Here is an 18803-nt window from a genome sequence, read left to right as displayed (position 1 = left end):
TGGGACACAATTACAATCAGTAATTGTTCCACTCTGCTTCCTATCTGTAACATGAGACTTAATCCCTATTCCAATTATTCCATTTAACTCACAGAACTGTTTTATTTAGCAGGTCACATAGGATACCAACCTCTGCCAAGTGGTTGTTACAAGACTGCACAATTTTATTGGTGAAAGACAAAATAGCGTCATCTATTAATAGGCCTTGCCAGAAACTAAACTGACATTTGTTGAGAATGTTGTGGATGTTCAGGCAATCAAAAATAAGCCTGGGCAGTATTTTTTTACATCAGTTTTTTCCCTTTTCTTGAAAGTGATTTCACATATTTATATTTTAATAAAAGGGGGACAGTGCCTTGACGTAGGGACTCATTAAATATGTGACACAGGACTGCACTTATATATTCATGATAGTAAGTATTCAATACTTACAGCATTTACTTCTCCTTCATCATACCACACATTGATATATGGGTGTAAAAGAGCTTCATCAACTGATATCCGCTTTTCAGGGTCAATTACAAGCATGCCTGACAGCAAATCCCGAGCTTGACTTGCTGTAATTAAACAGACAATACAAAACTAAAAACAATGAATAAATAGGGCATCAAATTACACTGTTCATATGTTAGGCTATGTTACTATGAGAAAAACACTTATTAAGCAAGTGGTAAGCAGACAAAAAAATTGAGGATGTCAGTATACCTGCAGTTAGAATTGCAGGTTTCTTCCTCCCAATAAGAAATGAAAGAGCTGGAGGAAACAAACAGGAGGATGAATACAGTTTAATACCACACTGACATTGAGGACGTTTGTTGAAAAAGCAGAGCCAGCTTTAAGGTGACTGCACAATCACTATAATGCCTACACAAGAAAGAACAGTGGACATCAATGGGAAATGTAAAAAAATAAATAACTCATTTCTATTGCAGCTACTTCTTATATATAATGCACCACATCTGGATTAACAAGGATTTACACCAACACAGCTTTCATAAAGATTGTTCATTTGTTATCTGAAAAAAAATCAGTAATTTCTGTACATGTTGATTAAAATGGCCACACTAACAAATAGAGGAAATATTCCATGGTCCAATGTCCTGGCATACTGGACATTACTGTATTACGGCAAAGTAACTTCACCTGAAGCTCTGAAGCTACACTAGCTTACACAACATGTCCCACTACATTTTCTGTTTCTACGGTATTGTTTTTCTTATTCAACAGAAGTACATAAGCGTGATAAACAGAATAGAGAGTAGTCACAAATAGAACACAAAAATACATATTATTTTTAACTATCATACTATCCAACAGCTCACTCATTCAGAAGCTGATGAAACAAGCTGTCAGGCCTTCCTTGTTTGCCTCTGATAAAGTGTTTCTAATTCAAAATAACTGAGAAAAATTATGGCATTTGATTTTTTCCTTGTGTCCTAAAACTTAAGGATGCCTGATTTCCCCCTCATCTGACTATAGGCTGATATTACAATTTCTGTTTCAATTTCAATTAAATATATGGCCTATGCCAGAATATTTTATGCAACAACAACAAATTATTATTATGTAGATGTAGATGTAAATTATGTTAAAGTCTCCAGTCTAAAGACAGGTGTCACGCAGCTCACCATGTTAATTTATGCTTTGCAAGTCTCTTCATCTTCGCACAACTATAGCAATCTACATACATTTAAACATGCTTACTAAATTTGAGCTGTGGTCCCCACAATTTTCACCCTCCGCTTTACACTTTTGTACAAAACTGCACTCCATATATTTTATAATTCTCTCTACTTTGACCACCATAATTTATTTTGGTACCCAAGTAGCAAAGCTCGTATACTATTTATAGAGTCTCCTTTCTTAATCTAATTCCCTCAGTATCAACTGACTTAATTCAACTGAATTCTATTAAACATGTTTTACTCCTGTTGACGTTTATCTTAAACCTTCTTGCCAAGATGCATCCATTCGACTGCACTTCCAAGCCACCTCTAGCGAAATTACAATGTAATCAGCAACCATTAAAGACTTTATTTATTCACTCTGAACTTTTACTCGTTTCCAAATTTCTCTTTGGTTTTCTTCATGACTTGCTCAGTATATGAACTGAACAACGCAGGGGACAGATTACACCAATGTCTCGCTTCCTTGCCAACCACTTCTTCCCTTTCATGTCCTTAAATGCCAATAACTGCAAACTGGCTTTGCATTAGTTTTAGATAATCTACTGCATCCTGCTACCTTCAGAATTTCACAGAATGTATTCCAGTCATCATTTTTTGAAAGCTTTCTCCAAGTATACAAGTGCTATAAATGTATGTTCGCCTCTCTTCAACCTAAAAAAGGTTGTAGGATCAATATTGCCTTGCGTATTCCTACATTTCTCTATAACCCACAGTAATCTTCAACTAGATCGACTTCTACCACCTTTTCCATTCTTCAGTAAATAATTCTTGCCAGTATTTTGCAGTTGTGTATTATGAGACTTATGGTTTGGTGATATTCACATCTTTCATCTCCTGTCTTCCTTGGAAAAAGGATTATTACACTCATACCTAAGTCTGAGGGTATTTCGCCTCCTTCATATACATGGTGTTCCATGTATGACACCTGGGGCAAGCCAACAACTCGGACAGCAGGTTTACCAGCTGTTGCCCCTGTATCTGCAGAAAAACAGCTGCATGCACTTACTCTGACTTGAGCATTAACAATGATGCAATCTGACTAAATTAAGCACATTTCAATTTGAAGCAGGAGCTCACAATGATGCCCTTCTGTTTCAAGAGCTGTTTCACAAATTCTGAATACATCGTTAAACACATGATGAATTTAAGCTGCCGAAATTTGGGAAATGGTAAATCAAACCCTGTATTCTAGCTCTTCAAGTGTAAAGGGATTGTTTACATTGACATTATCTTTTAATCCTTTTAATTGATTCGACTGTGGGTTCTTCGTGACAATTTTATATTGTCTTAACTAAGAGTTTAGTTGATGCTTAGCTTTTAATGTTACCCAAAGTTAAAAATTGGCCAGGTGTGAGCAGAATTCATGCACTGAGAATCTTTATGATTTTTGCCTGTTATCAGCACTGATGTTAGCAAGTTATTGGCCTCAGGGATTCCAGGACTTCTGAGAATATTTTAATTTCAAGTCTGAAGTCTGATAACAAATGACACAAGAAATATTTTTTTTCATGTTATATAATTACAAATCAACAATTTTCTGATATCTTCCTCTACTTTTGCTGTGAAACCTTGCTTCTTGCCAAATATCATGATTCTAGGTCAATGATTGGGTCTATGAGTATTAAAATATGTGACATAAATGGTTGTATCTTTTGATTGCATTGGCTTGGAAGGAAATGTCTATTAGACAGCCTTGGGACCATAGGCATATGAACGCGATATAAATTTCGATTTGATACATCTATCCATTCCCGAGAAAAATGGTTTTGAACAGCTGTACAAACAGACAGACAATGTGTCCAATTAGGGTTCCATTTTTAGTGACTGAGGTATGGAACACTGAATATCAAATGGATTTAGATCTGGAGAACGAAAAGGCCAGTCAACTATCCATCATCAAAAACACTTTGCATCACACAGAAACATTAGTAATGTGTGGTCCTGCATTGTCCTGCATAAAATAACCACAGGTCTTTTCATTAGGTATTAGTTCTCTTATAAAAAAAGAATCGAGTGTATATTGTTCAAATACCTATCAGAAGTTATTGTTTCATGGAAAAATATAGATTTATTGATTTGTCTTGCACTAATTGCACAGTTCTGTTTTCACACCATGCGGAGGCTCTAGATGTAACTGATGAAACGGTTCTCCAAATTTACGTTCCCTCACAAATGCCAACATGCTTCATCAGAAGAGAAAAAAAAAAAAAACCAGTATTTTGGGCTCAACCTCCCCATCACACACACAGCTTAACAGCCAGTTACAATAATTAAGTCGAGCTAGTCAGCTGATGCACTGCCATTATTTTGTGTAGTTTCAGTTTGAGTTTGTGTGCAGCTCTGCGAGCAGACAGTACTGACACAACGCTAGTCTGAAGTGCTAAACTTATTTCTGAGGCCTCTCCTATCTTGTCTAATTACTTTCAGTTAAATCATTAGGTTCTCTACACCTACATTTGTCTAACATGGATCCAATCTCTTGAAATTTCTTCACTAATCTATGTATCGTTGAGTCACTGGGAAAGAGCACAACAGGAAATTTTGTATTAATGCAAGCTGACATTCCACCTAAGATTCTGTTTTTGCACAGTTCAATACAAGAGACATTGCTGATTCTTTGTGTATACCATAGTAAACAGAAATTTAACAAAAAATTCAAAAGAAAACATCTGTACACTCAATCACACAGTATAAGTGGCACATACATATTGTTACTGTCGTGGGGACTGGGCCAGTGACATACAGGCGGGAGAAGCTCCAGACTAGCACAAACGTTGTACATGAAACACTCGGGGAAAGTGTGCACAGCTGTCTTGCAGTGGAAGTGGTGGCAAACAGCCAGTAAATCTGTCATGCGAGCTGTTGGTTTCCCAGGGTATCATATACTGAAGAGCCAAAGAAACTGATACACCTGCCTAATACCATGTACAGTCACACAAGCACGCAGAAGTGCCACAGCATGACATGGCATGGACTCAATTAGTATCTGAAGTAGTGTGGGAGGGAAATGACACAATGAATCCTGCGGGGCTGTCCATAAATATGAGGGGGTGGAGATATCTTCTGAACAGCACGTTGAAAGACATCCCACATATGATCAACAATGTTCATGTCTGGGGAGTTTGGTGGCCAGTGGAAGTGTTTAACTCAGAAGAATGTTCCTGGAGCCACTTTGTAACACTTCTGGATGTGTGGGGCATCACATTGTCCTGCTGGAATTGCCCAAGTCCATCAGAATGCAAAATGGACATGGATGAACACAGGTGATCAGACAGGATGCTTACGTAAGTGTCATCTGTTATAGACATATGGGGGGGGGGGGGGGGGGCACCTATATCATTCCTACTGCACGTGCCCCACACCATTACAGAGCTTCCACCAGATTAAACAGTCCCCTGGTGACAGGCAGGGTCCATGGATTCATGAGGTTGTCTCCATACCCATAACGTCCATCCACTTGATACAATTTGAAACGAGACTCATCTGACCATACAACACGTTTCCGGTCATCAACAGTCCAATGTTGGTTTTGATGGGCCTTTTTACCAGATTCCTGATAATCATGGTACACTTGTGAAATGGTCGTATGGAAAAATCCCCACTTCATCGCTACCTCGGAGGTGCTGTGTCCCATTGCTCGTGCGCCAACTGTAACACCATGTTCAAACTCACTTAAATCTTGATAATCTGCCATTGTAGCAGCAGTAACCAATCTAACAACTACACCAGACACTTGTCGTCTTATATAGCCATTGCTGACCACAGCATCGTATTCTCCGTGTTTACATATCTCTGAATTTGAACAGACATGCCAATACCATTTTCTTTGGCACATCAGTGTATCTTGAAAACCAGGGGAAATACTTTAATATGGCTCGCTTTCCCAAGTACCTCAATAATTCTGTGGGAATGTCATCTACTGCAAGAGCTTTGTTTCAACTAAGGCCTGTAAATGCTCCGTCGAATTCTTCTTGCACTATCAAACAATAGAAAATCCAGGATGGAATGTAACAATATTATGAGAAGGAAAGTTGCCACTCACCATATAGCAGAGATGCTGAGTTGCCGGTAGGACAAAAAAAAGATTTTCACACATAAAGCTTTCAGCCAATGGCCATTGTGAAAAACAGACACACATACGCGCGCGCGCGCGTGCGCCCGCCCACACACACACACACACACACACACACACACACACACACACACACACGACTGCAGTCTCAGGTAACTGAAACACACTGCAAGCAGCAGCACTTCTTGCACTATCTTATTTCTCATCTTATTTTCTTTCCTCTTCCATTTCTATAATATCGTTGTTAAGTGCATTCCCCTTGTACCATCTTCCTGTATGTCATTCCATCTGGAAGCTTTCTCTTCTTTGTTTAGTGAGCTCTTGATATTTACGTGGTAGCTTCTCTTTTCTCCGAAGTTGTCTCTAACTCCACTTTTCCCAACTCAAGGGTGCTTTTACAGCCTTGCAATTGTCCCTAGCCAGATCTGCTTAGGCATTTTGTGCTTTCCTGCTTAGGCATTTTATAAATGTTTGTATTCCCTCCTGCCTGCTTCTTTTTTTCCCCATCAATTAAATCTAACACCTCATGTGTTACCTAAGGATTTTTACTGGGCCTTGTCTTCTTGCCTATTTGATCATCTGTGGCCTCCATTATTTCATCGCTCAAAGCTAACCATTTGTCTTCCACTGTATTTCTTTCCCATGTGCCAGTCAATCTTCTTCATCTAAAGCTCCCTTTGAAACTCTCAACAACTTTTTTTTTAACTTATTCAGGACCGACCACATCAATTCTCTACCTTTCTGAAATTTCTGTGGTTTTAATCTGCAGTTCCTAAGAAATCAATTATGGCCAGAATACACACCTGCCTCTTAAAATCTTTTACAGTTTAAGACCTGGTTTTGAAATTACCATACATCCAAAACCTTCTGGTGTCTCCAACTGTCCTCCATGTATACAACCATCTTTCATAATTCTTAAACCAATATTATCATCATCATCATCATCATCATCACTGTCGTCATCATTTTCCTCCCTGGTGGGCCAACAAAAGAGTACTGCCAATTTTTCTCACTCAAGCTCTCACATTCGCAATGTAAGTGGTTAGGAATGATCAAGAGCTACTAGCAGTTTATGAAACAATATATTACTTCCAGCAAGACATCAAAAGATACCCTCAGACTATTTACATGTACCACCATCCATTTGCTGACTCTGTCTGAAATCTGCCCTCGGACACGTGTTCCCAATGGTTTCGGACCTTGGATTATGTTGCACAGTTTGTCACCAATATTTGATATCTGAAAGGTCTGGAAAACATCGTGGCATATCACTTCTCACAAATCAACGACATATTTGTTCCTTTCTTTTCTTCCAATACTCTTTCATCCGTTCACTATGTTTTTTCTTTCTGTCTTCTGACAACTTGACACCAATTTATTTTTTTCATTCTCCATGATAGAATCCTTGCATATGCAGTAATTGTTCCATAAATGCTTTTCTGTCAGCTGTTTCTTCAACTTTTATATTGTATTTTTCTAAATATTTTCTTCCTTCATGGATCAAAGTTCTTCTTGACTTTTTATTCTACAAATATTTGAAGATCTTTTTTAGTTAATTTTCTGTCTTCCACTCAAAATAAATGTCTAAAAAGTATCAGTCTTCTTTTTCTCATTACGTCTGTTTTTTTTTCCCCCCCCTCTCCTGTCACCGTAGCTGTAGCATATATACATTATGATTAATGAAATATTTTCATTTTTTTTTACCTTGCAGTTAAAAGTAATGAAAGTGCTCAGTTCAAAAATGGTTCAAATGGCTCTGAGCACTATGGGACTTAACATCTATGGTCATCAGTCCCCTAGAACTTAGAACTACTTAAACCTAATTAACCTACGGATATCACACAAAGCCAGTCATCATGAGGCAGAGAAAATCCCTGACCCCGCCGGGAATCGAACCTGGGAACCCGGGCGAAGTGCTCAGTTATCACGTAAAGTAATGTAAATGACTTCCTTGGTTTATGTTTACGAGCCATTATTGTAGCTTTGATTCATTTCTCTTAATTCCTAAGTCACCTAATTATATCAAGGTCTGGAGTAATATGAAAAAAAAAAATAAAAAAATAAAAAAAAAAAAAGGTTGGGGAGGGGGGGGGGGGGGGGGGGATGCAATAGGTAAGAATATTACATACACAAATCAATCTGTTACTCTTTTTTTTTTTTTTTTTTTTTTAATATATATATAGTAGTGAACATGGGAGATTGCATGAAAAGATTACATATTAATTATATTACGAAAAGGATAGTTGCTACTCACCATACAGCTGAGATGTTGGGTCGCAGATAGGCCCAACAAAAAGACTGTCACAAAACAAGCTTTCAGCCAACAATGGCATGATTTTACATACTAATTAGTGCAATACATTTTATAAAAATATGGAGGAAGTAATGGAAAGAAAGGCATATGGTCGAAGTTAGCATGTATTTGGGGATATATTGACCGACCTATACTTCCATCATGACTGACAACTACCATTCTATCTGTGGTCAATATATCAAAAACACAATGAAGCTCTGACCACCCAGAAGTAGATACACTGCTTGATCAAAAGCTTTTTAATGTGTTTTATTAAGTCTCATAAAAGAAAAGACCTAGTGCTGTACATAAATCAAACAGTGAGATCCAGCATCAAAATTATAAATATAATAAAAGGTACTAGAATGAAGTACCCACACATAGCTCCAAATTTAGTTGAGAACAATACCTTCAATGTCATCCATCTTAAACCTAAATCCTTGTTTCAGAACATCTGGTGCATTCAGAACTAAGGCTATTTGTTCTTCAGTTATAGAGTCAATATCTAACACTTAAGACCAAACAAAACTGAAAACTTGTTTCCGGAGATATTTGAGATTATATGTTATTCCTTAATCATTGCCTGAAGCACAGTAGCTCACAATTTGAGCAATATACGACTGACATTTGTTTTTCTTAGTAGTGTCCACATTAACAATTACAAATGAGCCTTCATCTATATACTGACAGTTGATGTTTGTATTCCTTAGTTCCACACTATCACTGGCATCAACACTGTTTGATAGATTGCATACCTACAATCCTGGGGTAAAAGTACCCTTGAAACAAAGATATCATGCACATGACCTCAGAAATCATAATATACTGGCATATATATCTAAAAACAAAGATGATTTGACTTACCAAATGAAAGTGCTGGCAGGTCGACAGACACACAAACAACCACAAACATACAAACAAAATTCAAGCTTTTGCAACAAACTGTTGCCTCATCAGGAAAGAGGGAAGGAGAGGGAAAGATGAAAGGAAGTGGGTTTTAAGGGAGAGGGTAAGGAGTCATTCCAATCCCGGGAGCGGAAAGACTTACCTCAGGGGGAAAAAAGGACGGGTATACACTCGCACACACACACATATCCATCCACACATATACAGACACAAGCAGACATATTTAAAGACAAAGGTAACTCTTTGTCTTTAAATATTTCTGCTTGTGTCTGTATATGTGTGGATGGATGTGTGTGTGTGTGCGCGAGTGTATACCCGTCCTTTTTTCCCCCTAAGGTAAGTCTTTCCGCTCCCGGGATTGGAATGACTCCTTACCCTCTCCCTTAAAACCCTCTTCCTTTCGTCTTTCCCTCTCCTTCCCTCTTTCCTGATGAGGCAACAGTTTGTTGCGAAAGCTTGAATTTTGTGTGTATGTTTGTGGTTGTTTGTGTGTCTGTCGACCTGCCAGCACTTTGGTAAGTCAAATCATCTTTGTTTTTAGATATATATTTCCTACGTGGAATGTTTCCCTCTATTATAACCATATCATTATACTGGCATATATATATAGATGTGAACAAAAAATTAATCAGTGATCTGTTTTGAGAATTGATCAGTACCAAACACGATCTAGTTGACAACACCAATGGCTTTGCAGTTAAATGATAGCATTGGATTTTGCACAACCAGATTTTAACATACTTTTTCATACACAATTATGAATCATAACAGATTCGCCAACTGTTGTACAACAAAATGGGCACTACATAGCGCCATCAAGTATATACTGATGGAACTCTACCATCAAACAGTACATAATAAACACTCAACTGAGAGACAGCAGAGAGCTGTAAAACTTTAGGTGTATGAGTTATCAAAGTAACTACAGAAATCAAAGTATACCTAGTTTGTGGTATATAGATAAATTAAATTTGTAAATTTGTGGTATGGTCTTATCGGACCAAACTGCTGAGGTCATCAGTCCCTAAGCTTGCGCACTACTGCAGTCATGTGTGTGAGTTGCAGTTGTGTGTGTGTGTGTGTGTGTGTGTGTGTGTGTGTGTGTGTGTGTGTGTGTGCGTGTGTGGGAGGGGGGGGGGGGGGGCGTGCGCTCTTATGTGTGTCTATTGTTGACAAAGGTCATTGGCTGAAAGCTTTACATGTGAAAATCTTTTTGTTGTGCCTATCGGCGACAGCCTATAGATAAATTAGCTTTCTTCAAAAGTATTAAATAAGGAAGTGCCTTAGCCTACAGTATGTATGTTGTAGGTTGTTTTATAAGAGTACCAGATAACTGAAGTAATCCTACAATTACCTTTCAGTTTGTTGTGTTCTGATGAATCAGATGGAAACAAGACATCAGGAAACAGCCGATCAAATGAGTAACCGGGATACCGTGGTCGATTCTCTACATAATTTCGCACTGTAGGCTGTAACCTCTTCATGAAGTCTTGTGACGGAGTGCCCAGTTGCTCTACAAGAAAAATGTACAACAATAAATTACACAAGCAAAACTGCAGTACTTAGTATTACTTCTGGCTATCATGAACTTAATTTATAACTACACATGAGCGCATATGTGATAAGACTGCTTTGTATTGCTTGTCCGTTAAGATACATTTAAAAAAAAGAAAGCTACAAGAACGCAAAGGGTTAAGAAACTGTTTTATGCTTTTAGAGTACAACATATTAAACAGAAATTGCTCAAATTATTCATGCAAATATTTCTTCAAATGGTGTAGATAAGTAAAAGATGATCGACAGGTGCAAAAGAATAGAATGTATGGAGACAAAGTACATTGCTAACCAAGCCCGAACAATGTTTCCCTTCTGCACAGAAGCTACCACAATAATGCTACTTCTCATGTACCATTCTTCCTCTTATACTGCATAGAATTCCTTCCTTCATTTACTGTCATTCTACCCACTTCCCCATTTTTTTCGTTCTGGCTCTATTTTGCTTCCTATTATCTGCCAAAACTAAGCTAAATGTAAATATGAGATACTGTGAGACTGAAGGTGTTGATGGTGATGCCAAAGAAAACGTTGCAGTACCGTATTTACTCGAATCTAAGCCGCACTTTTTTTCCTGTTTTTGTAATCCAAAAAATCGCCTGCAGCTTAGAATCGAGTGCAAAGTAAGCGGAAGTTCTGAAAAATGTTGGTAGGTGCCGCCACAACTAACTTCTGCCGTCGAATATATGTAGCGCTACACAGGCATGCTTTGCAGGCACGAAGACAAATACTGACGCCAAAACCTCTGAGTCAGTAAATAAATCTAAAAAAAGGTGGAAGAAGAGCTTTTTTTCTCCGCTCCGAGTTTCGACCACTGCATTTTCATACATTATCCAATGAAGTAAATACAAATTCCGTATTGTTCATCTTCGAATGTAGCAGCATTTCAATGTACTATGAAAATCCGACTGGCAAGACTGTTTGGGATGTTTGTCAATATGGCCAACTCTACGTTCTGAATTTTTCCCTACCTGTGAGAAGAGATGGTTTCTAATAGAAACTTTTATGAATTGTGAATCGCATGCAGTATTCTCTTCACCATAAGAATAATACGAATATAAACATTTTGCCATGTATTCTTTCGTGTTTGCTGCTATCTCATTTAAATCCTGTCTGCCTAATAAACTACGAAACTAGTGTGAGACAACAGCAAACGCGGAAGAATATACATATTATGTCATGTTTATATTCGTATTATTCTTATGCCTAATAGTGATACAGTCAGAAATGAATCACAGCAATTGACTAGATTTTTAAATCTAAGATGGCTCTAATTTCTGCGCAGAATGTAATGTACAAAAGAGGCGTCTGCAAAGATTTTCAAACAGCGAAAAATTTTAGCTAAACTCTCGTTCAGAACATCTTGTATCATACGCAGTCTATTATTTGGTTCTTGTTGATCATTATCAAAGAAAGCAGCAGAGTAAGTAACAACAAATAGCAGTCTCTTGCCATTGTTTTGCTAATGAGACAATTCCTCTCTCTCTCTCTCTCTCTCTCTCTCTCTCTCTCTCTCTCTCTCTCACACACACACACACACACACACACACACACACACACACACACACACACACACACACACACACACGACTTTCCTCAAGGCATGACTTGTAACTGATTCCTTCACTATAACTATTCAACCATCCCCTAAAATAACATTAAACAGAGTGAGTCAAAAAGGATTTTACAACTTTGGAATGATATAGAAATTGGGATAAATTAAAGAATTGGTATATGTGTCACTTCATAGCAAACAGCCCCAAGTTTCACATAGAGTGTCAAGTGTCACTTTGATTTGTGTAACTACCATTTGTGCTGCAGCAACCATCCCACGATAATCAATTTCTTCCCACACTCGTTGCAGCAAAGAGGGTGTAACTTGCGCAACAGCAGCACAGATTAAACAATGAAAAACCCAATATGGAATGTAACAATATTATGAAATGGATAGTTGCTACTCACCACATAGCGGAGATGCTGAATTGCAGATGCACACTAAAAATAGACTACCAGAAAGTGAGCTGTCGGCCAACAATGCCTTTGTTGAAAACAGACAACATTCACACACACACACACACACACACACACAAATGCAGTTCACACATACAGCACAGATTCAATTTTTCACATTTGTTAAATTGTTTGGTAGAGGAGGAACACACACATGGTCCTTAATGAACCCCCCAGAGAAAGAAACCCAGCAACATCAACTGTAGGGAGCAAGATGGCCATGCAATTGGCCCTTCACAGCCATTCCACCAACAGGGAAATGATTATTGAGGAAACCTCGAACTTCCATGAGGAAATGAGTTGGTGAACCATATTGCTGGTAGTGAACCATCACATCACGATCATCTTGATCGATCTGTGGTATTAAAAGTCCATGAAATCAAAACACACAGTGTGCATGCTCCAAACCACAGAAAGTATGGTAACCATTTTAACTGTGCACTATACTGGCACTCCTGGTGGTCAAATGGGGTGCTGATGCACTATGTGAATCAGACTTGAAGCTGTCTGCTACAAAATGACACATCTACCGATTCTATATCTCACTAAATTTGTATATAATTACAAAGCTGTAAAGTCTTTCTTGACTCACCCTGTATAAGCTCACACACCAACATCTCTTTCTTTTCAACTAGATGATACTGTATGTAACATCAGTCTCTCTCACTCAGTTTGAATATTAGGCAATACAGATGGTGTATGAGCAACAACAATTTGCCTTTCAAGTGCTCTTGATCTTTTACGGGACATTTTGACAATACCTTCGCATCTTGTTCTTGGGTCCTTTCTATTCTCATGGTTCTGTCACTGTCTAAATTAAGCCCTGTTACTTTAGTGAAATTTTCTGACAGATTAAAGGTGTTTGTCAGACTGGGAAGTAAATCCAGACCTCTGCCTTTTGTAACCTCTTACAAACCAAGTTACCACAGAATTGCTCATGGCCCATCTACACAGCTAGAAATAATGGTCTGCCTTCAAGGCTTCAACAGTTATCCACATTGCTCTCCTGCACACCTTTCTGGAAGAGAGTATATCATGGAGAAATGACTTAACCAGAGTCAACGGGGTATTTTCTTTCAGAATGAATCTTTCATTCTGCAGCCTAATGTGCAACTCCCATTATCGTATATTAATAAACACGTCACAATGTTTCATAACAGTACACAACACAAAGGAAGTGACAGATTAATCTGAATTACTAACATTTATTCTAAATAATGTTATAGTTAGGTGGTCCTTACATTTTTGGCACCCCTGAATGTTGATTCTTTCAGTTCTACAAAGCTTAAAATCCATGTCAGTCAACTGATCACTGTTCAATCTGAAGATAAAGAATAGAATATTGAGAGAGATTTTGGTGAATTTATTAGTTGATGGGGAGGTAAGTTTTATATTTGGCAATAAGTTGCACTGTAAGCTGGAACAAAAGCAGCAAAGTTTAAAACTGATTGTTTGCTCTGTGGGCATATCTTCAGAATGAACGATGACAGATGTCCCTACTTACTTGCAATAAAAGCTTCTATGGCATGTAATTCTCCTGGGTAACAAACAACTGCTCTTGTGTGCTTGCTATCTTTCCCTCCCAGCCATCAGCTATTCTTCCCTTCAAACCTTCCCTGCCTCTCCCCTCTTACTTTCTCACCTCATCGACTCTGCACAATACAACCCCCTTAACCCTAGTCAAGCTGCGCTGTTGATACACCGTATCCATGCAAGTGTATTTGCGTGTATTTTTATATGTGTACATTTATTTTGAAGTTATCTCTGAAGAAGAACATTGTCCCAAAAATGTAGGAATGTTTGTGTAGCAATGTCTTGTTTATATGGCCACCAACAAGTTAATAGCTCAACTATATGGTGAGTTACTACCTTTACTCTTTCCACTATGTATCATGTCAAAGAACTGATTTATCTTGTGTTTTGAGTATGTATGGGTGGTTCTGATATAATTTTGAACCATAATGACTAGATGAAGTATTAAAAAAGAAACACAAAATTTTCCTCAGACCTGCACCCAATAAGCTTTAACCAATCCCTATTGGTATGAAAGCCTAAACAAATTTCAGACCAAACACAAAATATTAGTTTGGATTAATTGTCCATAATTTGGGTTAGTTGCAAAAAAAAAAAAAAAAAAAAAAAAAAAAAAAAAAGAAGAAGAAGAAGAAGAAGAAGAAGAAGAACACATCAAATGAGTTTAATTGTTAAAACATTACAAAATATGCCGATAGTCCAAAATCCACATTACTGAGCGAGACTGCACAGGTGTTTGAAGTGTGGAATCATATTCAAGTTGAGTACGGTTCAAATCCCCCTCTGACCATTACGATTAAATTTTTCCATGTTCACACTTAACCATTAAAATGGAGATCCAAGACAGTTTCTTAAAAAAAAAAAAAAACCATACTTGTTTACTCATTAGACAAATGAGCTACTACCTGCTCTCTAATGTTGTCAATATCAACAACTGAAATTTCTAGAAGATGTGGAGTGAAACATATAGAAAATGAAACTTTCTTCCCCAAAACCCTAATTACATAAAATTAGAAGAGAGCTCATAAAGGCAACTTGTACAAGCACAGAAAGACGACAAACCTATCTGATATCTCCCATACACTGAATAAACTTAACTCATTGCATTTCCAATTATGAATGTGACAGGACACATGGAACGGTTTATTAATGGCAATCAATGCTGCTCCCTCCAGGATCCTCTACTCTGGTCACATTGTAATAATTAAATGATATTTTAACCAAGTGAAATAATTTCATCTTAATTTCCCAGCCTAACTTATCTTAAAGTGAGTTATCATACCTATGATTTTATTCCACTGGTCAATGTGATCAGTGCCTGGAAACAGAACACCTCCACGGATCATTTCTCCCATGATGCAGCCAACAGACCAGATGTCAACATTCTCCTTGTAACCCATTCCAAGGATTACCTGTTGTGAAAATCATTATTATAATCAAAAGTGTACAAAATTATTATGAAGAGGAAGACTCAGCTACATCCACATTCATGCAAGGAGAGTGGAGAAGGGGGAGGGAGAGGGGAGGGGAGAGAGAGAGAGGGTGGAGGGGAGAGAGAGAGGGGAGGGGAGAGGGGAGGGGAGAGAGAGAGGGGGGCAGAGGGGGGGGGGAGAGAGAGTGGGGGAGGGAGAGGGGGAGAGAGAGAGAGAGAGAGAGAGAGAGAGAGAGAGAGAGAGAGAGAGAGAGAGAGAGAGAGAGAGAGAGAGAGAGAGAGAGAGAATGCATTCAGGACTCACCTCGGGAGCTCTGTAGTACCGTGTCACAACATATGGTGTCATCATGAAAGTTGTCCCCGCTGTTCTCGCTAAACCAAAGTCTAAAATTTTAAGTGTGCAGTCTGATTTAACAACAATGTTGCTTGGTTTAAGATCCTGCAAAAATAAGAAGTCTGTCAGTTATTTGCCAAGGAAATTGTTTTATGACACTTTCAATCTCCAGTCACTTTCTCTTTCTTTCAATCATAAATTTGTGTTACAATTAAAATTTTTATATAAAGCAAAAAAATATAAAATTATCTATGAAATTAAAAAAAAAAGAACATACTTGAGTACTGCTTATTGCATCTGAATTACAATCACAGTCCTAGGAAACATGGTATTATCTGAAAGTCATAATGTCTGCTATTCACACAAATAAAACAGCTTCTGCATCAGTTACTTTTTTATTTTGCCACTATGTGTTTCGATGGTTCACACCATCAATCTTCAGATGAAGAATTGTTTATTTACATTGCTGGTGTTGGTGAAGAGTATAGACATTTTTTCACAGTCGCAGACCAAGGGCAGTGTAGGTTATTTTGCATCCTTTGCTAATGACAAAAATAGTTGATTTCGAAAAGGCACTTTAGGGGTTACAAAACCTGAATATCTGACAGTGAATCATACTTACAGCGACAATAAAGATGTAAAAGTTCTGCATAGCGTTGCCTGATGTATGTCTTCTCCACTGCTCATTACAGGGTGTCCCACTCAAACCTCCCGGATTTCAAAGACCCAGGAAAAAAAACCACAGTAGTTACAACAATGAAAAATCATAGAGCATCTCAAAGAATTTATTTATTTATCATCAATACACCTCTACATGTGAACTATTTGTAGCACGAAGAACATAGAGTCTATATTCAATTTCCTGCCGAGTTCTTTATAACATTTCCTCTGTAATTGTTGCAATCGTATTAGTGATACGATGTTGCAACATAGGAATATCTTCCACTTTGGTCACATACACACGGTCCTTCACGAATCCCCACATGAAGAAATCAAGCGGCACAATGTCAGGTGAACATGGTGGCCAGGCAATGGGTCCTCCACGTCCGATCCAAGGATTCTTATCCAGGAACTTGTAAACAGCGGTTGACAAATGTGGTGGAGCTTCATCTTGTTGAAAAATGATGTTGGGTTGCAAGTCTTGCATTTAAGGGTACAGAAACTGCTCCGACATGTCGAGTTACATTGACCCATTCACTGTTTGTTCTGCAAAGAAGAACGGTCCAACAATCCTGTCGTACATTAGCCCGCATCAGACATTCAGTTTAGGGCTATCACAAACATGTTCAATGACAACGTGCGTTTTTTGCGAACCCAGAATCCGAACATTATGCCTATTAACCCTGCCTGATAGATGAAAGGTTGCCTCATCTGAGAAGAAACATCTTTCCAGGAAGCTGGCACCCATATCAATAGGCTGCAGCAAATCTGCAGCAAATTCTTGTCAGCATGGTTTGTCGTTAGGCATCAGATGTTGCAGAATTTGCACTTTGTAAGCACACATATGAAGACCCTGGTGAACTACATGGTGCAATGTTGATTGAGGTACATCAAGCTGCCTAGATGCTTGACGAATTGACTTATGTGGGCTTCTGAGAACCGTTTGTCTGATGTCCTCCACTGCCTCTTCTGAAACTCTGTAACGTGCACTGTCAGAATGTTTCAGAACACTTCCTGTTGCCAGAAACTTCCTATACCATCCCTTAATTGTTTTCACATAAGGTGGATCACATTCATACACATGACAATAATTTCTTTGCACAGTAATGGCAATTTTGTTTCTGCAAATCACTCTATTGCTTGCGTGCACTGCTGTGGAGTCGTCATTTTCACTTCATGCGACCATGCTGCACTCTGGTGACAATACTTGGCACTTCTGATGTGGGAATATAAATTCTTTGAGGTGCTCATCAATGTGGTGCATTTTTCATTGTCATGTCAACTGTAGTTTCTCTCTCCTGGGTCCTTGAAATTAGGGAGGTTTGAGTGGGACACCCTGTATATTTCCACTGACATTTCAAAGAAGTTGTACATGTTACAGGTATGTTTGTTTACTTTGGATACAGAGATACACTATTAAATGGTCTCTACAAAAACACATTTGCCTTTTTAAGCATATGAATGGTTGCACCAGAATACTGACATGTGCACAACTCAGTTATTATATTAGGTAGATATGGAAGTAAGTACAATGCACTGTCAGAAATTAATGGTTTTTGACCTCTACAATGCCTTTTCTAAATCAACAATTTTCATCACTAGCAAAAGATGTAAAATAACCTACACTGCCCTTTGGCTGTGACTGTGAAAAGACACCTGTACTCTTCAGCAAGATCAGCAATGTAAATGAACAATTTTCTACCTGAAGATGATGATGTGAACCACCGAAACATGGTGGCAAAATAAACAAGTGGTGACACTGAAAGTGTTTTATTTTTATTGATCAACAGTTGCAGACCTCATAATGCTGTCCCTTATGGACAACATATTCATCTGCTATTCATGCTCAATAGTAATTTATTTACAGATTCATTATTTTACTGATTCATGTTTCCAGAATGAAATTTTCACTCTCTAGCAGAGTGTGTACTGACATGAAACTTCCTGGCAACTTAAAGCTGTATGCCAGACGGAGACTCAAAGTTCGGAAGGTAGGAGACGAGGTACTGGCAGAATTGAAGCTGTGGGGCAGGTCGTGAGTCTTGCTTGCTTAGCTCAGTTGATGAGCACTTGCCTGCGAAAGGCAAAGGTCCCAAGTTCAAGTCTTGGTCTGACACACAGTTTTAATCGGTCAGCAAATTTCAGATTCATGTTGCCAGTAATGTAGAACAGAGCAATACCCATGCAAAAATTGGGAAGCATATGATGCCCTCACGGACATTTGGATTTTTGGGATGGTTAAAATGAAGAAAAAGTAGGCAAACAAAATCAAAATGAAAGGCTTTGGAACACAAACTTAACAAAATTATCACAAAGTTCGC

General features: G+C 38.2%; 1 protein-coding gene across 10 annotated transcripts in view; it reads right to left on the bottom strand.

The window, feature by feature from the left end:
- Positions 1 to 18803, bottom strand: part of LOC126456978 (stress-activated protein kinase JNK) — a 582548-nt gene that overhangs the window by 39168 nt on the left and 524577 nt on the right. For all 10 annotated transcript variants that reach the window (XM_050092923.1, XM_050092927.1, XM_050092930.1 and 7 more), the window contains 4 exons: positions 15793 to 15927; positions 15339 to 15468; positions 10314 to 10472; positions 433 to 557 (listed from right to left, as the gene is read on the bottom strand). In XM_050092923.1, the coding sequence (XP_049948880.1) occupies positions 433 to 557; positions 10314 to 10472; positions 15339 to 15468; positions 15793 to 15927 (549 nt within the window). The remainder of the gene's footprint in view (positions 1 to 432; positions 558 to 10313; positions 10473 to 15338; positions 15469 to 15792; positions 15928 to 18803) is intronic.

This window comes from Schistocerca serialis, chromosome 2, assembly GCF_023864345.2.
Source record: "Schistocerca serialis cubense isolate TAMUIC-IGC-003099 chromosome 2, iqSchSeri2.2, whole genome shotgun sequence".
Classification (NCBI taxonomy): Eukaryota; Metazoa; Arthropoda; class Insecta; order Orthoptera; family Acrididae; genus Schistocerca; species Schistocerca serialis.
This window is presented reverse-complemented; position numbering and strand designations above follow the sequence as displayed.